General features: G+C 39.8%; 1 protein-coding gene and 1 long non-coding RNA gene across 9 annotated transcripts in view; one reads left to right on the top strand and one right to left on the bottom strand.

Moving 5' to 3' along the window:
- Positions 1-22411, top strand: part of LOC138318713 (delta-like protein D) — a 75819-nt gene extending 53408 nt beyond the window's left edge. For 6 of the 8 annotated variants that reach the window (XM_069261354.1, XM_069261350.1, XM_069261352.1 and 3 more), the window contains 10 exons: positions 327-367; positions 10279-10436; positions 10677-10973; positions 11832-11892; positions 13503-13760; positions 16231-16291; positions 17051-17181; positions 17444-17827; positions 19390-20344; positions 20650-22411. In XM_069261354.1, the coding sequence (XP_069117455.1) occupies positions 10377-10436; positions 10677-10973; positions 11832-11892; positions 13503-13760; positions 16231-16291; positions 17051-17181; positions 17444-17827; positions 19390-20344; positions 20650-20824 (2382 nt within the window). In that variant the 5' untranslated portion in view covers positions 327-367; positions 10279-10376 and the 3' untranslated portion in view covers positions 20825-22411. Of the gene's footprint in view, positions 1-326; positions 368-8299; positions 8824-9053; positions 9586-10278; positions 10437-10676; positions 10974-11831; positions 11893-13502; positions 13761-16230; positions 16292-17050; positions 17182-17443; positions 17828-19389; positions 20345-20649 lie in introns of those variants that run through there. The other 2 variants (XM_069261356.1, XM_069261357.1) reach the window with 2 other exon arrangements.
- LOC138318715 (uncharacterized) overlaps positions 13610-22606 on the bottom strand; it is a 40940-nt gene continuing 31943 nt past the window's right edge. Inside the window, exons 2-3 of the long non-coding RNA XR_011207912.1 lie at positions 14302-14379; positions 13610-13749 (exon numbers count right to left, since the gene is read on the bottom strand). This is a non-coding gene — a long non-coding RNA (uncharacterized lncRNA). The remainder of the gene's footprint in view (positions 13750-14301; positions 14380-22606) is intronic.

Raw genomic sequence — 22606 nt, 5'->3', positions numbered from 1 at the left:
ATTCATTCCCATATAGAGAAATGATCACTATAAAGAAGTTATCCAGCCCTTCCACCCCCGACCCTGACTAAGACCCAGTAATTGCATTGTTTATGTCTGTGTGGGTCCATGTTTGGTTTAAAGGCTTGTTTGGGAGTTCGAGCCGTTACTGCTCACACGAACTTCTGTGCTTTGTTTGATTTTCCCAATCAGACACACGTTCTGTTAGCTGATAAACGCCATCACATTAAAATTATCTGTTTGGTTTGGACTTCTCACGCTGGTACAAACTATTCGTTAAGTTATCGTGTTTATGGTAACAAATTCTCTTTTCTCTTTTTTTGCAGTATTTTCCCAAGATTAACCAAGCAAAGAGAAGCAAACACAGGTGAGTACAGCGTTTTTATTTTCCATCATTAAATAAATTGGAGTTATCTCCCGTTAAGCAGTAAAAGACAAACGTTGTGTGGCTGTGTTTGTGACCGTTATGTTTACGTAACCTACCTAACTGCCATATGTCTGAAATATCAGTGTAAATATTTTCGTCCTTATCTGTCCTATCGGTGCTAGTGTGTCTATAATGGCACAGTGGCCACCTATTTAGGACAGAGATACACATACCTCCAGTTCACATGGTAACGTGACGTACAACTTTCTATAGAACATCTAAGTCTCAAAAGATAAATCATGATTTGTTTCTTGAGCATATTTTGACACAACAGATGATGTTTAGCTTTCTGAGTGATATCAATAAGCATTTGTAGATGTTCTTGAGTTTAAATTTCAAAACCAGTTAACATTTTAAAAGTGAAATCCGATCAATGAAGTTGAACAAGCTGTTGGACTAGTAGGTCGTGGTCTCTTATCTTATCTTAGCATTGACTGTCAACTGTGTCAGAAATGGTTTTGGCATAGTTGTGGCAGTTCTACGAAGTCCGGGACCAGGAATGTCCATATCAGAACCGAGACCAACTTTTCACCTTAGTTATAGACAACAATCGGTGGCTTGTCATAGACAACGACTGGTCCTCTGTCATATAGCTATTGACAATAACTGGTCCCCTGTCATATAGATATAGACAATGACTGGGCCCCTGTCATACGACTGTACATAATTACTGGTCCCCTGTCACACAGCTATAGACAATGGCTGGTCCCCTATTGTACAGCTATCTATAATGACTGGCCCCTTGACAAACCATCTATAGACAATGACTGGTCCCCCGTCGTACAGCTATAGACAATGACTGGTCCCCTGTCATACAGCTATAGACAATGACTGGTCCCCCGTCGTACAGCTATAGAGAATAACTGGTCCTCTGTCATACAGCTTTAGACAATGACTGGTCCCCTGTCATACAGCTATATACAATGACTGGTTCCCCGTCGTACAGCTATAGACAATGACTGGTCCCCTGTCATACAGCTTTAGACAATAACTGGTCCCCTGTCATACAGCTATAGACAATGACTGGTCCCCTGTCATACAGCTATAGACAACGACTGGTCCCCTGTTGTACAGCTATATATAATGACTGGTCCCCTGTCATACAGCTATAGACAACGACTGGTCCCCTGTCATACAGCTATAGACAATGACTGGTCCCCCGTCGTACAGCTATAGACAATGACTGGTCCCCTGTCATACAGCTATAGACAATAACTGGTCCCCTGTCATACAGCTATAGACAATGACTGGTCCCCTGTCATACAGCTATAGACAACGACTGGTCTCCTGTTGTACAGCTATATATAATGACTGGTCCCCTGTCATACAGCTATAGACAACGACTGGTCCCCTGTCATACAGCTATAGACAATGACTGGTCCCCCGTCGTACAGCTATAGACAATGACTGGTCCCCTGTCATACAGCTATAGACAACGACTGGTCCCCTGTCGTACAACTATATATAATGACTGGTCCTTGTCAAACATCTATAGACAACGACTGGTCCCTTGTCACTCTTGGCTCCAAATTCACATATTCGGACATCTGACCATTTTTCCGTTGTTTTGACGGGTATAATTGCACATGCTCCTAAGTAAAAGCTATCTTGTCTAAATGTGCCCTGGTACAACGAGACAGGTCGGTCGTTTCGGCTAGTGCTCATTAATGCCACATAATGGCAGTGCTTTGTAGTCAAAGGCCAGGGACCACTTTGATAGCACGAGCGCTATATAGTGGCCAAAGGAACGACGGTGTGTTTTCCATCAGTCCGTCCGTCACTGTCGCTTTAGCGTACTGTACACACCGATCCCCGGGGTCCTGTGTCCCCCTCCCTCCGCAAACAAACGCCTGTGATACACGTGCAATACCAGAGACTTCAATCGAGGACGAAATCTGTGAATTTGGAACTTGTTACATTTCAAAGTCGTTTTAAGTTTCGGTATTTTGGCTTCATTGATAACAGCTGATGGTGTTAGCGGTGTAGCACGCGGGCACGGGGAAAGCACGAGCCAGGCGTATCAAATTTCGCGTGAGAACGGTTCCCACGTGCTGCAGTCGGCCACAAACTGCTCCCAGATGGTTTAGTGTGCCGGGTAAATTATGTCTGACATTCACTCATGTTAGTAATTCGAAAATGACTAGTAATGGACAACCGTTTTTCTACATCAGTTGTTAAAACAAGGTCTTGCTTTACGGGCAGAATGCACACCATTTTCCTTTTTCTGACATCACTGCGACTTTACCCCCTCCCGCCGTCGTACTTCAGAAGAAGTTTAAAGATCCCCCTCTCCCATCTTTAAAATAAGCAGCAATAAAAATAAACTTGGTCAGGTTGACATCTCGACACATCATGATAACATGAATGCAGCTTACGACTGTTTCTCTGGTGACGTCGACTCGTCTGCCAGATTTGAAGATCTTGCTATAGAAAATTTCGCGAAAGGACAAGTCACAACTGCTGTCTTGAAAGAACGCTGGGGATGTGTCCCTTTCTCTCGCAAATTGAATAAGTGTGCATTCTTGTGAGTTTTTGCTTAATTAATTTGGAAAGTTCGACAATTTCCATCATTACCACGAATTGCGTGTGAGCATGTAGCGGTACCCTTATTGTAGAGTAATGGTGGCTCCACTCCCGGATTTAATTACTGATGGGATATGCAGCACATTAGTTTTGTTTGAATTTTTAAATTGTGCGAAAGACATTTAATATTTAATGAAAATTCGAGTAAACTGGTTGGGAATTTTGTGTGGCCTCGTTCCCATAGTCACACCGACAGTTATCACACCTTTCGTGTCACCTGTGCGCCCTTAAAGAGACACTGCTCGTCACAGATTTCACTCAAGGAGTGACAGAATTGGTCCGAGTACAATGCAATCAATTGCTCCTCAAATGAGCCCGTGTTCTAACTTTTATGTCCGTGACAATGTCCATTCCCTTCATTGTCCCACCTGTTCCTAGACTTCTGTGATTCACGCAACATTTCTCCTCACATTGCACAAAATGATGCTGAAAAATATATAGTGTTGTAATCAATTCATCATTTAATTTTACGCGTTTTGTTAAGATATGAGATAAATAAATCACTTTCATTTAGACGGCTGAATAAGTCGATAAATCGCTGAAATCAGTGTGGTGCAATCATTGAATGACCACAAAATTACGTTCGGAATTCCTCGCTCCATTACAGTCATTTTAACATATAAATGATGTCCGATGGGTGTGGTTGGGGTTCGATAAAATCATGCTGCTTCTATAGAGATATGGTTTAAATCCAATTCAACTTCAGTAGTTGGAAAATTGTGCAATATGAAAACTAATACAGGTATTTTGAAATCGACCGTTATCAGAAAAGTTTCGGTGGCCACCCTGTCGAATCCGCTCGAATATCTTTATTAGCTTTATGACTAGTTTAGAGCCATTAGTCTTCCTGTATGCACACCTGTATCTGCGACTGGTGTTCTCTATAGAAATACGAGCGGGGATAGAGCACTGTGCTGCGTACTTCCTATAACTACTTGCGTTTTCATATGGGGTGAAAAGTTATTCTATTATGCAATAATTCTGTCTTAAAGGAAACAAAAACCATCCTAAATTCGTGGTTTTTGCTGTTATTAAGTAAAATTACGTTTTCATCTCGGGTTTAATGACGACAGAGATTGAACGGAGATTTAACGAGGTATGCTTATCTCCGGCTCCACTGTTTGTAGATCCGAGTCCCCGGGGGGAGGGGAACTTTCCGTCAGTTTTCGGTAGTATTACCCCACTTTGTGTGGGGTGATCTGATAATCTGGCCATGTCTTATCGCCAGACAAATAAATACTTTATGGGAAATTCTTTGCAATATCCTACGATAACGTATTTGAAATTTCTGGCATCAGTTTTGAAAGATTTGCTAATGTTTGAAATCGGAATAGCTTTCATTTTCGATAGGATGGAAATTATCCCTGTGGCTTTATGAATGAAATTATACCGCAAAAAATGTAACGTTTTGATAAGGCTCGTTTATCATGAAAGTACATCGCTTAGCTCGCGATTTCTGATATAAAAACACCTTGGTGCACTTTTAAACATAATACAAGGAAGCGGAAGTAGCCATCGCTGTCCGTATTTTCCGTATTCATACTATGGACGCATATATGGTCTATATAATGATGGAGGTGCATATAGTTACATCCATGACCATCCCGTCCGTCATATTGAGAAGTGTAGTAAAATATATGAAAGTTAAACTCTAACAGGAAACTCTATGACATATTTGTTCTTTACACTTGAAGTGAACTGAGATTTTGACAGACTATACCAATCGTGCGGCGACAGAGCGGAAGTTGACCTATTCAAATATATGGCATCTGGGATTTGTCAGAAAGCGTTTATATACAACGTTAAAGCGATATCTTGCTTTTTGACATACACACATGTCTATGCGCGTGCCATCTCAGTAGATTGACGAATCACAGGCGACTATGCTTGTGGAGCGTGCGTAGAACTACCGGAAGTTGGGGACATCACTCAACCAAAGTAAGGAACGGGTTTATTATCATCGAGTTTAGCTTCTTTTTAAAAACCCTAGGATACCAAAACGTAACACTGACCCTCTTTATACCAGGGTCATAGTCGGCCCCTTAAATTCAATGGAGCAGCTGGCGAAGTCCTCGCCGTGTGTCCGGGGGTCGCGACGGGCCCTTTGTTAGGACCAGCTAGGCACCGCTGTCCTCTGTAATGCAAATCCTCCTCGCACCTGTTGCACTACTGAAGTGCTATGTCAGACCGGACAATGCTTGGCCATACCTGCTCATTTCGACGGACCTTCTATTCCCCTTCTAAAATGGCCGGTGTACGGCGGGGAAGGTTACACCGGGGCAGAGGGCTAGTAAATATCAGCAAGACGAGAGCAATATTATCTCTACTATACACCGTTCTCTAAAGAGCGATGTAAAATGATTTTTTTTCCAAATAAAATTGTCAAAGCATTCATATAAGCGTCGCCAATGAACAGGAAGCGATGATACAGGCTACATTGTATGTGTCTGTATAAGAGTATAACCAAATTCACATAAGTATCTTTACTTAAACCCAGAAACATATGTGTAAATGTTTTTCTGTTAAAACTTAAAAGTGCCAATATAATATTTATGGTCAAAGCATAATAACATTGTACACTTATCTTTGTCATAACGATATCATTGATAAATAGCATCGATCCACATAGGTTCGCTCTACGCTTCCTGTGTACAGTTTAAATCTAAACTCGTATGTGTCTGTACAATAAAGGATTTTTGCAATTTTACAGTGTTAATTTTCAAAATTGTTTTATTTCAAATTTGAAATTGTCATTCTTTTATTGACCAAATTTAGGATTCATATATGTAATGAATACCACAATATTCATTATTTACACTCAATAATGCATCCAAGCGTGTAAAAATTAATTTATGTGAAATTATGTGTATTTGTGCGACTGACGGTATTGTAAAGTCCCGCGTTTGATATACCGTCATTGTACGCTGACAGGTAAGGGACTATAACACCCGAGGTCCTTCCCCAAACAATAAGAACACCTGTTGAGTCAAAACGATGACGCGGTGTATTTAAAAGTTTATTTTTCCGCATTTGTAGTATAAAAACCTTCACTATTGTAAGACAAAGGGGTATGTAGCGACACCATCTGTTGTTAGTGGGCGCTTTTAGATGTGTTAGTTTTAGAGGTTACATTGGCCGAGTGTTTACCTGTCTAACGGCCAGCACTTGTACCGTTACTGAGGCAGATGGCTGTCCTTACAGCAGGTGACAACACTGTAAAAAACACATAGTAAAAACATCCTGGATCGAAACAAAGAGTATTCGCGCCAAACGGGCCGGAATTATCGTAGCTCATCACCGGTACATTCCGGCACAGAAGCCGAGCTGGGCATTGTGGGACAATTAGAATATCACACAAAAGGATATGCTAATTATTACTCAATAGACATGCGCAGGTTGTCAGCGTACTACCATGCCGTACGGAGTAACTGGGGATAGAGTGTGGGAACGTTCTCTTGGACTCCCCTCATTAAAATTTCCTGGCATTATGATGTAAATAAATTTGGGGCCGTTTTTCAAGGCTGATGATGTCAACAGTCTCTCCTCCCATACAGCGTCATCCTCCCATACAGCATCATATTATTGTTAGCGACATTCAGTTTTGTCACGATTTTTGATGATTGTTTATCTTTGTTAGGTTTCATCACCTGGCCAATTAATCGACCGACTTTATCAACCGGTCATCACCATGGATAGCATAAAAAGTACCTGTTCCCAAGTTCATTGATATGAAAATACAAATGCGGTGATTTGTATAGCGTGATTTTATTGGGAAATTTTAATTGATTAATTAATTTGGGTCAGGTTTGAGTCACGTTTTCCCTGCCTAAATACACATTATTTTAGACTTTTCCTCTTTAACAATCGGCTAAGATATCCCAATTGTGATTTTCAATGATTTTCAATACAATAAAACTAATTATTGTTAGTCGGCTTCATTAAGTTTTAATTATAATGATAATAAAGACAATAAAATTAATTGCCGTAAGAAGACTCCATTCATTAACTTCTGCCAATCCCTTATTTTAATTCTTAAATTATAAAATTCCATCGCATAACGTGTTTTATTTTACAGTTTTAGTTATATTTAATTTTCTCTGCAATTGAAAGTATATTTATTTTATAAACATGTATACTAATATATGTTTCTGCTTATATTAAAGATATATGATTTTATTATCATAATGATATATTTCAGGTTTGAATTGTTTGGACTTAGACCTTAGTTACTTGTAATTAATTAATCAATTGTTTACCTCAACACGTTATTCATTAATCAGTACTGCCTTTTATGTGTACTAACGTGGTTTTAGTTACACGCTGATTCCCGTTAGGTAACAGCAGGGAAGCTCAAAAACGTCACCCATGCCCCAGTGGGCGAGGCGACAGATTGAGATGACCCCGGTAAGGTAAACAGTCGCCCCATATTGATCTTTAGATCCCTGATTAGCCCTTGTCTGTGTTCCCACGGGTGAGCACTGTTATTTTCTACAAACATCTAGGTGTGATCTACCTGGCGCCCTGACCCCTTGATTAGGGTACCTGGGCTACCGTCGAGCGATCGGCCATAATCCAATCAATTAACACCCGTGCCCCGCTTTGTGAGACTCGACAGATCGTTGATTTAATTAACCTTAACAATAGGTAGATCACCAGGTGAAAGTTACCTATCTGAGCACGTGACAATGGGCCCAATTATCGGCATGGAACGGCGACCCCTCAAAAGTGTCAGACTGATCGTTTACAAACGGCCGAAATCGGGGCCTGACGCTGGTAATCGTTGTATACACGTAATTACCGGTATCACTGTACCAATTCCCTGTGTAAGGTATTAAATCAGAGCTAAGTAATCGTTCAAAAGAGCTCTATATTGGTATGGAATAACAGAACTGTCATTGATGATAATGGGGAAAACATTTGATTTATGTTTTGATTTTTATATGCAATTATGACATTTATCAAGATCGTTTGATAATGGTACATTTTTAATATTGTGCTTAATGAATTTAATATAACGACATATATTTGATTTAAAGGTGGTACGGAATATGGCTTACCTGAATGTTTTTCACCTGTAAAGGTGTGTCTATAGAGTATGTTGTCTGTCCATACAGCCTGCAGTACGGAGGAACAACCCCATGTTTGTCAACTTTTAATTGCAGGAGGGAAATATATTTAAATAAAAAATTAAACATGTTGTGTAAGGACAGTATGTGATTCATATAAATGGGTTTCGATTCGCTGACGCTACAGGTGCGAGGCAGAATGACAAGTGTGTAATTCAATATATGGACCGCACTCATCATAAAGATATCTCGCCAATTGTAAATAACCTGTTGGTTGTAGTTTTCACCTATATGCAAATTATCTTCAGCTGGCGGGTTCGACAAGAAGATACACTCGAGTGCTTCAAGGTTGCCCGGCACACTTTGGCTCGTGCCGTCCGCTGTCATCCGCCGCTGATTGGCGGGTCGAGATTTTAGGCCCCGCCTCTGTCGCGCGGCGAGGTGGGCTGATTGACGAGGCGCACTCGAGCGAAACGCCCGCAATACAACTTACGTTGGTAACTGCATCTCCTATGTAGTGGAATGTGGAATATACTATCATAGTGCAATGCACCGGCCTATCAGCATATCAATCCTATACAATACACGAGAAGTTCCTCTTATACATACTGTACACGAGTAATTCATCAGTCCTGAGTTAGGCCACTAGGACAAAAACACCTGTATTGTAATTAGCAGCTGAACATCTTAATTACAAATCACGGTAACCTCATAAATATGGATTACAGGGATGTCGGTTCATAAAAGGTACGTTAAGCACTGAAACAGACACCTGTCAGATTTTTATAATTAGCACCGATAATTAGACCGATAATGGAAGCCCATTGATATTTTACTAATATTTTCAACCGCTGTTAAAAGTTATAGACCATGCAACTTTAGGTACTTAATTTCCTGTATTTAACATGATAAAAATTTAATGAAAATGGAAGGAACACTATTAAATTTTAATTGAAATATTCCCAGTGTCTGTAACTGTCCGACTGGTACAGTCGTCGCTTGATGGTTCCTATTTCATCACAATGCTGATTTAGACTTTTCTTTTCCGCTGATTTAATTTTTTAAATAAACGTCCAGATGTCGACATAAAGTGCCCAACAGGTGCCAGAGAATCTTATCCATCACCACTAAATCACAAACCGTGTCTTCGCGCCAAAATTTACCTTACCTTTTCATTACCTATGTGTATCAGGCAGTCCTCAAAGATGATGTATTTTATCTCTAGTCACAATCGGTCGAATAATAAAACTGTTGCTTCTAACAGCGCGTGCCGCGTTCCTTATTTGGAAGGTAATTTGCATTGGTAAAGGCAGGTCGAAGCGACAGGTGTTTTGGTAGGGACAGCTGAAGACACCGAACTACCACAAACACAAAAGGCGCCGAACGGGGCACGTGCCGACGTATACAGAGACGGTCCCGAAAACAACCTGTGGATATACTCGTGTTTTTAAAAAAAAATGTCGCAAATTTTAGGACTATACTTCGGAATTATTTCTAACCGATCATCAGGTAGGTTACTATTTAATTCGAGCAATAGAATATGTATTGTGTTTTTTTATATCTTCCAAGACCTGGGTATATAATCGTTGGTTGTATGTCGCTAACTTCAGCGACAGATGTGTGCCCTATTTTTCCGGTTTGAAAAGGACCACGAACTTGACAACGATTTACCTGGCGTATTTACCTGTTAAACCTTCGATCACAACGCTCGGAAGACTTCAGCCACCTTTTACCTTTATCCGTTATGCTAATATACAAACGTGTGTTTATTTTATAGCTCTCCGTTTTTGTTGGTATTTTTTGTTGCCTGTATGTTGCACGTTCATGCTCGTGTGTAAAACCTGATGCAGACGAATAAACACGTGCTCAGAAGACTAGATATGTTGTTATTTATAATTCACAATTAAGTGTATGTTTTACTTACTACATTATTAGATGAAAAGATATCGAATACTTAAAACCGTAATACATGAGATAATAATGTATTGCACAAGAAAATCGCCAAAATTCGATAATTTTATACAGGTGAGTATAATGATTATCTACACGTGTGTGTTTATATGTACATTATGTGTATATAGTAGATAATTATGTTGGACAATATTCACCTGTACGGCTATATAAAGTTAAACCTTGTGTTTAAATGGTTCAATTCAAACCGCTGAGTCCATTCGTTTATCACCGACAATCTGACTATTGTAGATAACTGTCAATCATCGGTGGGCGGAGCCTAGCCAGAACGAGGCCTTTAGTCAGCTACCTACAATAATTTGTGCCGAGTAAAGCGAGTAAACAACACGATGAGGGGCACGAGTGCACACTTCGCTGTGCTCTGGATTTTAACATTACAATTATCTTTGGTAAGTAATTCTTTTTCTTATATAAAACAATATTTACATTTATTTTCCGAATTACTGTATTTTATTGACTTTTGTTAAACATTGTTGGTATTCATTTGTGTATCGTATATATACGCAAGTCTATTACATCCATGAGCATAACTACAACTGAACGTACTACGGTACCGGCAAACTGTAGTAGTTCATATAATATATAATAAAACATGAATTACTTATATAATTATTGTTATATTTTTACAGGTAACATGTACAGCTGTGTTTGAACTTAAATTATCATTATTTAAAAACGAAGATGGATTAAATACGGACGGTAACTGTTGCAATGGATTTCGTACTGATGGAAAGTGTAGTGATACGTGTAGAACGTTCTTTTGGATTTGCCTTACACATTATCAAAAGAAGATACCTGACGATGCTACTTGTACATTCGCCAGTGTCACGACTCCTATATTGGGATCTAACTCGGTGAATTTTAGTGCTCAACTGCCTGTGAAGTTTGACAATCCGGTAGCTTTCTCCATCCCTTACTCGTGGCCGGTGAGTATCAGCATCATTGTTTGTATACACGTGATTTGTTTGTATCATGTCCCTGTACCCATGGTACCACTCATTTTGCTATACAGTTAGTACACCTAGTTCATTAGGGTTATGGAACATTATTTCTGTGTGTTGACAGTTCGATGTTGCGTCACGATATTATGGAACATCTACAGGTCTAATTGTTTATCCTAGTTCCATACATCTTGTACTTGTTTCATAACTTTTTATGTTACAGTAATTTAGTGGTGGTTCTTACGAGATATCATAACGGTTATTATCATACATCCTACAGTTCGGTTACTGTCAAGTCAAGTTATGTGGTCATGTTTTACCATTGTCAGTAGGGTTGTTGGCATGTAATGGCGTTAACATTCGGTTATTGTCATCATTTGATATAAATAGTCTATTGTAACATAATTCATGGGATATATATAAGGATAGCTTTTGTCATCAATGAAGGACTTTATCAATACGGTTATTGGCATATCATGGTTATTGGCATATCATTGTAAGGGAATTGAAGTCCTTGTTATTTGCTCTCTGGTTATTAGCATACATGTCCCGTTGGCAAGACTTGCCCTGTCTTAATACCATTATGAAGTCACCATGTCGTTTTGGGTAAAATATCGTTACTGGTAAATCTTGTGTCCTTTAGTATTGTTACGGGTAATATAGTTAATAGTATAAAGTTGTAATGGGTAACTTGCTATACAGTAGAAACTGTAAGATACCACACTATTGATTTGCACCAAGTATACTGGTATTGGCTGGAAACAGCTTGCTTACCCAACCACAATACCTTGCCATTCCTTTTTGCCTTTACTTTGATTAATGAAATGTTCTGTTTGATTTTAGGGGACGTTTTCGCTGATAGTAAACGCCTACCACGACAGCACTCTAACTGGACCCGCACAAGGTATGTATACAACAACTCGAGTTTCTTGTTTTCTATTTTTCAGCTCCCTTGGGACTTACGCTTTACGTGGATTATTATACGAGTGTTTAAAAGCTACTATTCCGTGGATGATTCTGTGTTTGGAATGTACGCGTGTGTTATACACTAGTGATTGTGTAATGGTCGTGAAGTGTGCTATCTACTGGACCCCTCCCCGGTATAAGGGGGCAACAGGCCCGTGACAGGCAGTATATATCGTTCCTTATCAACAAATGGTCCAGGGCACGTGCATGATCAGAACCTTGGATCTAATCAAATCGACCAACAAAATGTTTGATGTAAAAAATCTTGGGATCGTAATATGTGATTATGTGTGATGTTTGTAGTTGTATGTGCACTATAACTACGGGAAGTCTACATGTGTTATTCCTGTGAGGACGTGTAAAGGCCATGCACTGCTGCAGACACGTGACCTTAGCCCCTTGTACAAACATTGGACCGGACTGCAGTGGAGTATGTTGTATTAGGGGCGGTGTTTGACTGTCGTCTGCTGGACTGGATATGGGGCCGTGGGAGCTCAACATATGGCCAGTAAACAATAGCCAGGCCGATCTATAAACTCATCGATCCCTGGCAAATTGTCTTTGAAAAACACTTGAGGAATATTAGGGCATTGTGTATATATACACCGGCATGTTTTACTGTTACACAACCGGACTAGTGACCCATACACCACGTATTAAGGTTGATAGACCCATCTCCATCCCCTGGGCTGGGACAAATTTGGGGTCACCTATGTAAGGGTCAAGGGGGTCTACTGGCTTGACACGGGGAAACTGCTACTTACGGATATTGGAAAAACCTGAAAATTTGAATTAAGATCATTAAGGTTAAACTAGTTTTGAAACTTTTTATCTTTAAAGAAAAAAAATCTGAATGTCATTTTAGATACGACCTTCAAGTGTTGGATGATTTTCCTCATCCTAAACAGATACTTCCCTTACGAAAGTTGGTGTAGGTTACTTCAGCTTTAGTATTTACCTTAGATTTGCTAAATTTCAGACAACACTAATGGAGCTCATGTAAAATAATTTTGTCGCAAGTAGCAAGGAAAGTGTAAAAACATACCGAAATAATCGTATCCTTAACTCATTCATATCTATCTAGGTGATTGCAATTGGCCTTGCGAAATACTTATATAGAAGTTTTATTAGCACTATCGGGGTCGCAAAGAAGTTTTCCCAGGGATTCTACCTGTTTACCCGAATCAGTTTTCGAAACACGACTCGTTCCCATGTCATCCGTCATCCAGTCCGCTTTAGTATACAATCCAGCGAGCGTGAAGAATAGAGCAGTTTTGCCTTGAGTTAGGTTAATTGTGTAGCTTTGTAGGGGGAGAATGAAGTAGGGGCGCTTCATCAACAAAAGAGGGCCCTGTAATTCTAGCCAAGTGTCTAGCAGGGGTGATGGTCATCTGTGGAGAGGGTAACAATAAGGATTAGGGGAGTTGATGGAGGGGCACGCTCGCCTGGTCCCACCTGGGTCATTAGCAGTCCCCTTTCCTGTCACCTATATTGAGGTATCGTCCAGGTAGCGCCTTTCTCACGCTTCCATCCTATCTCTGTTTTCAGGAAGCCCAAGAGAGCTCGTGTCAACATTGAAGACACAGAGGTCACTGGATGCTGGTGAAACATGGCTGTCGTTCACACACTCGACAAAATACACGGAACTCAACTACAGTTACAGGGTGTTGTGTGATGACAACTATTACGGAACGAGATGCTCGAATTTCTGTCGACCCCGAAATGACCCGTTCGGACATTACGAGTGTGATGACACTGGCCAGAAGGTGTGCATGACCGGTTGGGAGGGACCCTACTGCAACAGAGGTAAATATTGCATAACTTGAAATACCAAAATAAAGAACATAAAGTAACATAATTCAATACCCAGTGCACCAATTAGGTACAGAAAAACACACCTCTTTTGTCAAAACCAGAAATACCAGGCACGTGCGTAATTTGATTTAATAAAGCTTAGTACCCTACAAAGAATTATAAGTACCCCAGTTCACCTTATAATTACAATTTGCAAGTGTATCTGAAGTCCTACTTTGTACAGGTCCGTCTAAACACATTACTAAGTATATCAACCTAAAATAACCCAACATACCAACCATAAATACTCAATCTATAGTCCATCAGAATATAAATGGTCCTCTACATCTAACTAGAATTACCTACCCATTAATGCCATTCACTCCAAAGTCATATGACATCAGTCAATACAGTAATATGCAAATGTTTCACACCACGTCTTTTAACTGCTAGTAAAGGCATAATGCGTTCAAAACTATCAAAACTACAGAAAAACACACGGCCATATACAGAATTAAGGTAATGATAATAATGAAAATTGTATGTACCTTACCAGAATGGACCTGATAATGTACTGGGCTATTGGGGTCACTATTGATGTCTTTGGTGGACTTTCTTCAGGTCCTATCTGCTAATAGACAAAAAAACATATCAATGAGGTTCTAGATACCATACACATTATAGAACAGGCAGATTATAGGCCATTCGAATTCATACCAGTAGTCAAATGCTCTCGATTAACTCTATGAATTCATATTCTTCCCAGCCACAAAAGAAATTAACGACCTATGGATGCATTGTCCACGAGAAACAATATATTGCATAGACTTGTCTCACTAATAAACGGGACAAAGGCTTATAAACTTGGCCAGTATGTAACACAATAGGCCTACGAAGTCAGGTATTCAGGGATACAACACACGCTCTCAGTCAATAGCTGTATCGAATTTGCTATTATACTGTATACAAATTTGTTAAGTATACATTTATGTAAATCGAAAATTAACACCCATTCTTCATATTTACATGTCTTAACTTAAACGAGCACGAAATAAATGAACTAGAAACTGTTAAGGTGTACCGTCACTGACTCGGCTTTTATTGGCGTTTAAAACAGAATATAGTAATCGAATTATGCATACAATCTAGCTGTAGAGAAAAGCCTGCTGTATAAAGTTTAATAATATCCGCGATTGTAGATGTTCATACTAAAACGTGGATCGAGAGAGTTTCCCACCTGAATTAGATAGCATATCGAATATCCAATGAAATTTAGCGACTGGGCCATCTGTTGCTTCCCGCCCGATAGCAGACGAAGGACTCCACTATAATCTGCTGACAAACCCGCCATACAATTATAACTAGTGTTTTATCGTAAATCAACCAAGTACCTTCACTAAACCCATGGAATGGTTAGAAAATCGATCGCCCCCAATAGACATATACACGCTATAATGTGAAAGTTTGCTTATGTTTTTTTTCTCCGTGCCGCGAGAAGGTTCACAAGCTTCATCAATAAAATATTTGTATAGGGTGGCTGTGTTACCTGTTTCGTAGCGAACACGCCCTCGGGTAAAAATTACGGTGCATGAACGATACTTGATTTGCATGAACCGAATGTTTTGGTATATGACCACAAAAGCCAGTGTTGTGTACGTGTCTACCCGGACGACAGCTGGGAGAGCATTCCGTCACTTTAGTTCCGTACAATGGCGGGCAGCTGGCCTGTTGACTCAGACTTGGCCCCACACATGTCACTGTGCAGTTCAACTCACACCACACCATCTCACGTGCACACAAAAACACGCATTTTGGTGCACATGTTGAGTGTTTATTAAGCTACAGTACACAATACACGCACACATACACATATAACGAGAAATGACATAAACATGTATACAACATTATCGACAGAACAAAACTAGCCTCATTACTCGCGCAAACTGCTATTTGTATCCTATTTAGATTTCTTGGTTTAGCTTTCTCTGAATGATGCATAGCTATGGCAGCAGGACATTTTCACAGTTAATAGTTAATATAATATGAAAGAGCTTTCTCCGAAATGATACAAAGATTGATAACAATGATAATATCATGTTGTATTGTGAATTTGATTCATTATTGAGAACTAGTGTTAAACGATCTAACATGGATATAAAACTAGGAGGGAGAGACGAAACAGAACAAAGCCCCTGTCTGGTGAGCCTACTGGTCACCCCATTACCAGTCCCAGACCAGGCTAGCCGTGCACGTGTTTAAAAAACAGGGCTTTTAATTGAGAACACTCTACTTGTAGGATGTTTAGATTACTTTCTCAGGAAATTAGAAAATAAAAAGTCTGGTGATAATGGCGTTATAATGAACAGGTCGGGTTGGGAGACCGTGAAACATACAATGTTCGGTCGCCAGCTTTTCTAATAAAGAGTGTGCAGAGTGATCCATGTTACACAAAGTTTAATGGTGAACTTTTCTTTTTTTCCAGCAATCTGTTTACCGGGTTGTCATCCCGACAACGGTTTCTGTGACGTACCAAATGAATGCAAGTAAGTTAAAAACCCAGCTCTCTCTCAGACGCTAAAACCCCATTGCTGCCTCGGCACATATGATTGATTTGAATGGGAAAACAACTTTTCAACTGTAGGTGTTTCTCAAGACATAGTTTGTAACGAATGGTTGCGCCAGAGGTTGCATGTTTAGCGTGAATATATTCCTACCATGAAATGTACGTGCTGCCGTTTACAATTCTTACAACTTGTCAGTTGATATGATCTAGAGCTACAGCACGGCTGCCTATAGTTTTACTAAATGGTAGTGCACGTACATATACTAGAGTCTACACGTGCTGCCCGACAGAATACGTCACGTGCAGAATAGGTAACCCAATGAAAAGCATCTCTGGTGGCAGGCACTTGAAACTTTTATGAGAATAGCTGTAAATGATTTAATGCACTTCCATAAATGTCGGAACAGTTTGAATTTGCGATCCCTTTTATCCCTAATAGAATAATGAAAACAACATTTCTGACCGCTGCAAGACTTTCACTGACCATGACAAACTCCAGGTAGTTTAAGAGCCTATTGACATTGAGCCGAAAATAGAATAATGAAAACAACATTACCTTGATCATAACTTGTTTCAGATCGTTTGAAGCCAAATTTGAAACAAACGTTTTGGAGGCTATGATCCACAAACACCTTGACTTGTGGGAGTTACTTAAAAGATAATATCGATAGTTATTGTATTCCCGATACCTAATTTGGTAACAAAATTTAATTAACTTATGTTTGCCTTGATTTTACAGATGCCGGATGGGTTACAAGGGGACCTACTGTGAACAGTGTGAGAAATATCCCGGATGTATGAACGGTACATGCACAGAGCCTTGGCAGTGTATCTGTGAGGAAGGCTGGGGAGGCCTTTTCTGTAACCAGGGTACGTAATCACTTATTGATATATTCCTCAACAATTTAAAGTTTTCAACTATTCAACACACTATCCCAACTACAACCGTTATCGTATAGAAATATCAGGTTACAATATTAGTTTCTTTATAAGGGAATGGGGTTCTAATGATAATATCTTCACCATCTTATTGCTCAATATGGTTTAAACATTTGGTAACAAAATTTGAAGATATCCTATTTTGTCGAGATATCTACTTTGATACTTATCTTGTTGTCCATGTTTCTTACAGATCTGAATTTCTGTACTCACCACTCCCCTTGTCGCAATGGCGGAATCTGCACCAATACAGGCCAAGGGAGTTACACGTGTACCTGTCAGTCCGGGTACATGGGTACAAACTGTGAGATCGAGATGGACGACTGTGAACAGCAGCCATGTCAGAATGGCGGAACTTGTCAAGATTCGGGGACTGGCTACAAATGTAAATGTCCTGATGGTTTCACAGGCAGACGATGTGACACGCTGGCAGTCTCTTGCGAAAACCAGCCATGTCAGAACGGTGCTACTTGCGAGAACACGGAGACCAGCTACAAGTGTACTTGTGTTGCTGGGTACACCGGGTACAACTGTGACGCCGAGATTAATGAGTGTGCTGCTTACCCCTGTCAGAACGGTAAGTCGGTCATCTGTTGTTGCTCATTTTCTTGGTTCCAAACTGTGTCTGAGTGAAGAATGGAGGTAATTTTGGTTGGACAGTTGTTGGCGTCGTTAGACCAACTCTATTTCATTAGAGTTGATGGGGCGAGTTTTAGAAGCAGAGAGACTTTTGGTGTCTGTAAGATGGTTCTTAAAAGATATACTGTGTGAGGCTGTGTTTAGTAGTCTATTCGTGGTAGTTTTGGTGTCTGTGGGTTAGTGGGGTAGAGATTTGGCATGTTAGTAGGGACTCAGCAGGTGTCACTATGTTTGTATGTACTACACAAGATACCAGCACAGTCTGGGTCTCTGGGAGAACGTAATCGCAGATTTCTCTACCAGGCAACAGGCCTCGCAATTGTCATATCAGCCTTTACATGCATTTTTACTAGCATTTAGGGTTTTCTGTAATAGTTCTGTAATATCAGAAGTTGTTTCTAGTTTGCCATCACCAAGTAACTCTAAAATGACATTGATAACAACTGTAGCCATTCTTGGTGGCACCCTGCTATCTCCTACATAATATAATTGACTGCTGGTTGCATGGGCTACTCCCAGTTCTAACAAAACATTACAATTCTTTCATCAATAATACCGATTTACACACATCACTACCACACAGCAGAGATTGTGCTTTGTAGGTATATATTGATTTTACTCTATGCGCTGGTATGTGGATATAAACCATTGTCATTATAGTATACAGTATAAATTGTGGCAGATAGTGCCGAGTTTTCGTCTTCAGTGTTAAAAAAAGAGGTTGTGCTTTTGACTAGCGTCAATGAATTGAAAGTTGGTTAAATGAATTGAAGTAAGATCTGGTTTCGGCTTAAAAAAAGTAGTTATCACAGGAATTGATTGAAAACAGCGATTTAATCCAACACATGTCTCACAGTCTGTTGTGGAAAAAAAGGCCTCGGGTGTCAATGAAGCAACATAAGGTTTGACAGAACATATTCGTGTCAGTCGTCATTTCTCTCTCACCAACAACCGACATTTATAGTAAGGCAGAACATTTCCATCTTCTGTGGGCAAAATATGTCCAGTTTATGAAATATATCTGAATTTCTGTGATGGATCTAATTCTGACATTTATAGCAAGGTCGAGTAATGAAATCTTTGATAGTTGTTGGCAAAACAAACTACAGTATTGTATACAAGTCCAGTTTATGCAGTCTAGTTGAGTTATTTTGATGGATTATATGTTCATTAGGGTGGTGAGAGATGGCAAATCGATACTGTTATTAACATAAAACCAAGCTATTCCAATGTGGAATAGATATATTACTTGCACTCTTAACATAATACCCATTAAACATTGGCCAGAACACGCTCTCTGTATTTCAGTTATGCAATAATGTACTTTATATGTTCCAAATTATGGTTTTCTCTTATGCAATTAGAATGGATAAATTGGCCGTGTGTATGGTAGACCTGGTACTCGGGATACTTTATGACCCACAGTCCATCTGTTCCGAGGCCACTGAACCATTACCGATACAATTGAATTAACGGTCCACGTGTTTTTTCCTATTACAGAGGGCCGATGTGTAGACGAACTGAACGGTTACAGGTGCGTGTGTGCAGTTGGATTCCAGGGCCAACATTGCGAAGAGAACATCATCGACTGCAACCAAGACACTTGTTTAAACGGAGGAACGTGTATGGATCGTGTGAACGGGTTCGAATGCCACTGCATTCCAGGATTCGTCGGATCACTCTGTCAGAAGGATGTGGATGACTGCGAACTCAGACCATGTTCTAATGGTGGGACATGTCACGACAAGGTCAACGACTTCACGTGCGATTGTCTTCCGGGATTTACGGGAAAAGACTGTCGAGTGATCAAGAACGAATGCGAGAATGACCCGTGCAAGAACGGTGGTAGTTGTATGGATCTGATAAACGACTTTCAGTGTGTGTGTCTTTCCGGGTTCTCCGGCAAAGATTGCAGTATCTCGGACGGCACGACACCTATCCGGAACGGTTCCATCATTAATGTGGTCAATGAAATAAAGCAAACGGCCGAAGAGGAGATAACTATGATGCAACTTGTGCTTATTGTATGTCTTGGTGTCGGCATTCCACTTCTGCTTTTAATAATAGTTGTGATCTTCTTCTTACTGAGAAAGAGAAACCCTTCACCCGCGGAACCACACACATTGGAAAAGGAGCAAAATTTACAAAACAGTCATATCAACAACAAACTAGAGTCTGCCATATTTACGACAGGACCACTCCCACAGAGTGGGTCCAGTGTGCCTAATATGAAAACGACAAATGAAGACAATGACTTCAATACATTTAAACCGGGACATACGAGTTATTACGAAAAATCAACAAATAAGCAGTTTCTGTATAGCAAAGACTTAAATACAGAACAATTCGCAAAAACTCCCCCTCCTCCTCCGCCTCCAAAAGACATTAATATTAAACATAGTGAATGTTACGAAACAGACAACTCGTCAGGGAGTAACTCCATAAATGATATCAGGTAAGTCTTTACTGCCATCATGTCAATGTTTCTATTTTGTAAATACCACCATTTTGCTTGTGGAATATTAAGTAAAGGTAATTCTAACAATCAAATCGAGCTTCTGTGCCAGATGTTGAAAATTCCCCGTATACCGTGGGAAAATCATCATGACAAGTCAGTTGATTAGCTTCAATAAATATTTTATCAGTTGCCTTACTTTCAAGTTGTTTAATGCCGATACGGTTTCCTTAATGAGTGTAACACAGCGCGGATGTCTATCGTCATCATTTGTACTAATATCGCTTTATTTCTCTATTTTGCAGTTGTTACAACACCGACATACATATCATCGGGAGTTCTCGGACACTTAGCAAAGACACAAATAGACAAAGTGATAGACACTCAGCCTCCATTTTAGAGCACGTGCCTCCACCCCATCCGCCGCACGTGCATCGAAAGTCGTTTTACTGTGACGAGGTGCTAGCGACGGAGGTATAGCACCACATCTACTGGACATCTCTATACATTTCCATGTCTCTTGCAATATACTAGGATGTAAAAGCTATTCCTTGCTAAACAGATATGCATATTTTGGGGTTTTTGATTTTAAGTGCCTTTTGTGTTTTTGTACAGTGAAATTACGCGCGAAATATTTTCTTTCTCAAAATTAAGATTTTGGATACTTGTGGATGTTTCTGTCTCCTGGAGCAGTGTATACTCAGATGGAAAAATTAGGCTAACAGCCAGATTATGCAACACAACTTTGACTGAGTGGACGGTATGGCCGTTGTTTCTATTGACATAAGTGTGTCCCCACTCTTGACATTGTGTACGTGTTTGGTCCTCCAGATATCGGTGCTTAGGCCATCTGTCAGTCTGGACATTAGCCTGCTTGACCACAGTAAAAATATCGGACAATGTATAAAGATATAAATGCTGGACACACGAACTTGTGATAACTTTGTCAATCCATCCATTTAGATTAATTTATTGGCTGATCGTGTAGAACCGGAAGTGAATGGTTGCCATGGTGTTTGTTGACCAACATGGCATCAATGTTCTTTTCCGCTACTGCATGGACATTTCGTAATTTTGTTGAATCTTTTGCATGAAGATGTTTTGTTGAAAGTTGTGAATGTGTTTTTGTGTGTGTGGAAGTATTTGTTGATTTGATCGAGTTGAAGATTGTTTTAGACAAGTGTGGGTCTATATTGATGTTAATTAAGCAGTATTTAAAAAAAACTTCCAGCCAACGCATATAATAAATAGGGCATGCCGGATACATGTTTGTATATCATGGGAGATTTTGTTAAAATTATCGGAACTGAGCACTTGTTCAATACATTGTTAAATGAAGCAAAAATCTATAACCGTTTGTCTGATTATGCTTCTGAGTGTTTTAATTTATTGTATATTTATTCCATTGGCCAGCCGGTGAGGATCCCGAACAATTCCACTGCGGGAACACACTAAAAATGGAACCAAAGGCGCTCATTATTTATATTGAACAAAGATCGCCGAGATCGTGTGCACTTCCATGTCCCGTATTTAGATCTTTTGTCAATTCTCAGTTTCATTTAATCCTGGGTTTTAGCCAGGCCGATTTTTTTTGTATAACATGCAACATTTTCGTTACAATCCATCTTCAAATCAGACGGACTGGCAAGTTTGCACACGGTTTTGGTAAATGGGCATGGCTCAATTTAGCCACGCCCTCTTCCATCATTCCAATGCACTTATATGGGAACAAGTAATGCTTGTCTCCGAAGTAGTTTTCATGAGATTTCATCTGCTGGAGCGCCGTAACTACATATCACATTCGAATTGTTCATGTCCATTTTCATCGCTATTTTCACCACTTTCATCTAATGAATTAAGACGGTTGCTCCGTCGTTACGTTGGTTACATGTGGGTGTGGCTTGTTGCCATGACGCCCGCGACTAATTGCCTGTGATGTTGTACATAGAATGTATATTTATAGAAAAACCGGATGTATATATATATCTGTTGATGCCATTATTATCTATTGGTAAGTCACACCATCATGAATAATAAAAAGGTCACAATTGACTATTTTTCAAAGAATTATAATCTTCTATTTTTTGTCTTGACTTGGGTTGAATCAGACATGTGGAATTCGGAGTTTTATATCTTGGATATTTGAGGAAAAGATTTGAATCGTATGTAAGGGAGAATAGGGCCAAATAGGCCATGGAACGACATAGTGGTGTAATACATTGATGTCTTGATGACAGTCATTCTTGGATCATAATTAGAATT

This window comes from Argopecten irradians, chromosome 3 (genome assembly GCF_041381155.1).
Source record: "Argopecten irradians isolate NY chromosome 3, Ai_NY, whole genome shotgun sequence".
NCBI classification, from domain to species: Eukaryota; Metazoa; Mollusca; class Bivalvia; order Pectinida; family Pectinidae; genus Argopecten; species Argopecten irradians.
This window is presented reverse-complemented; position numbering and strand designations above follow the sequence as displayed.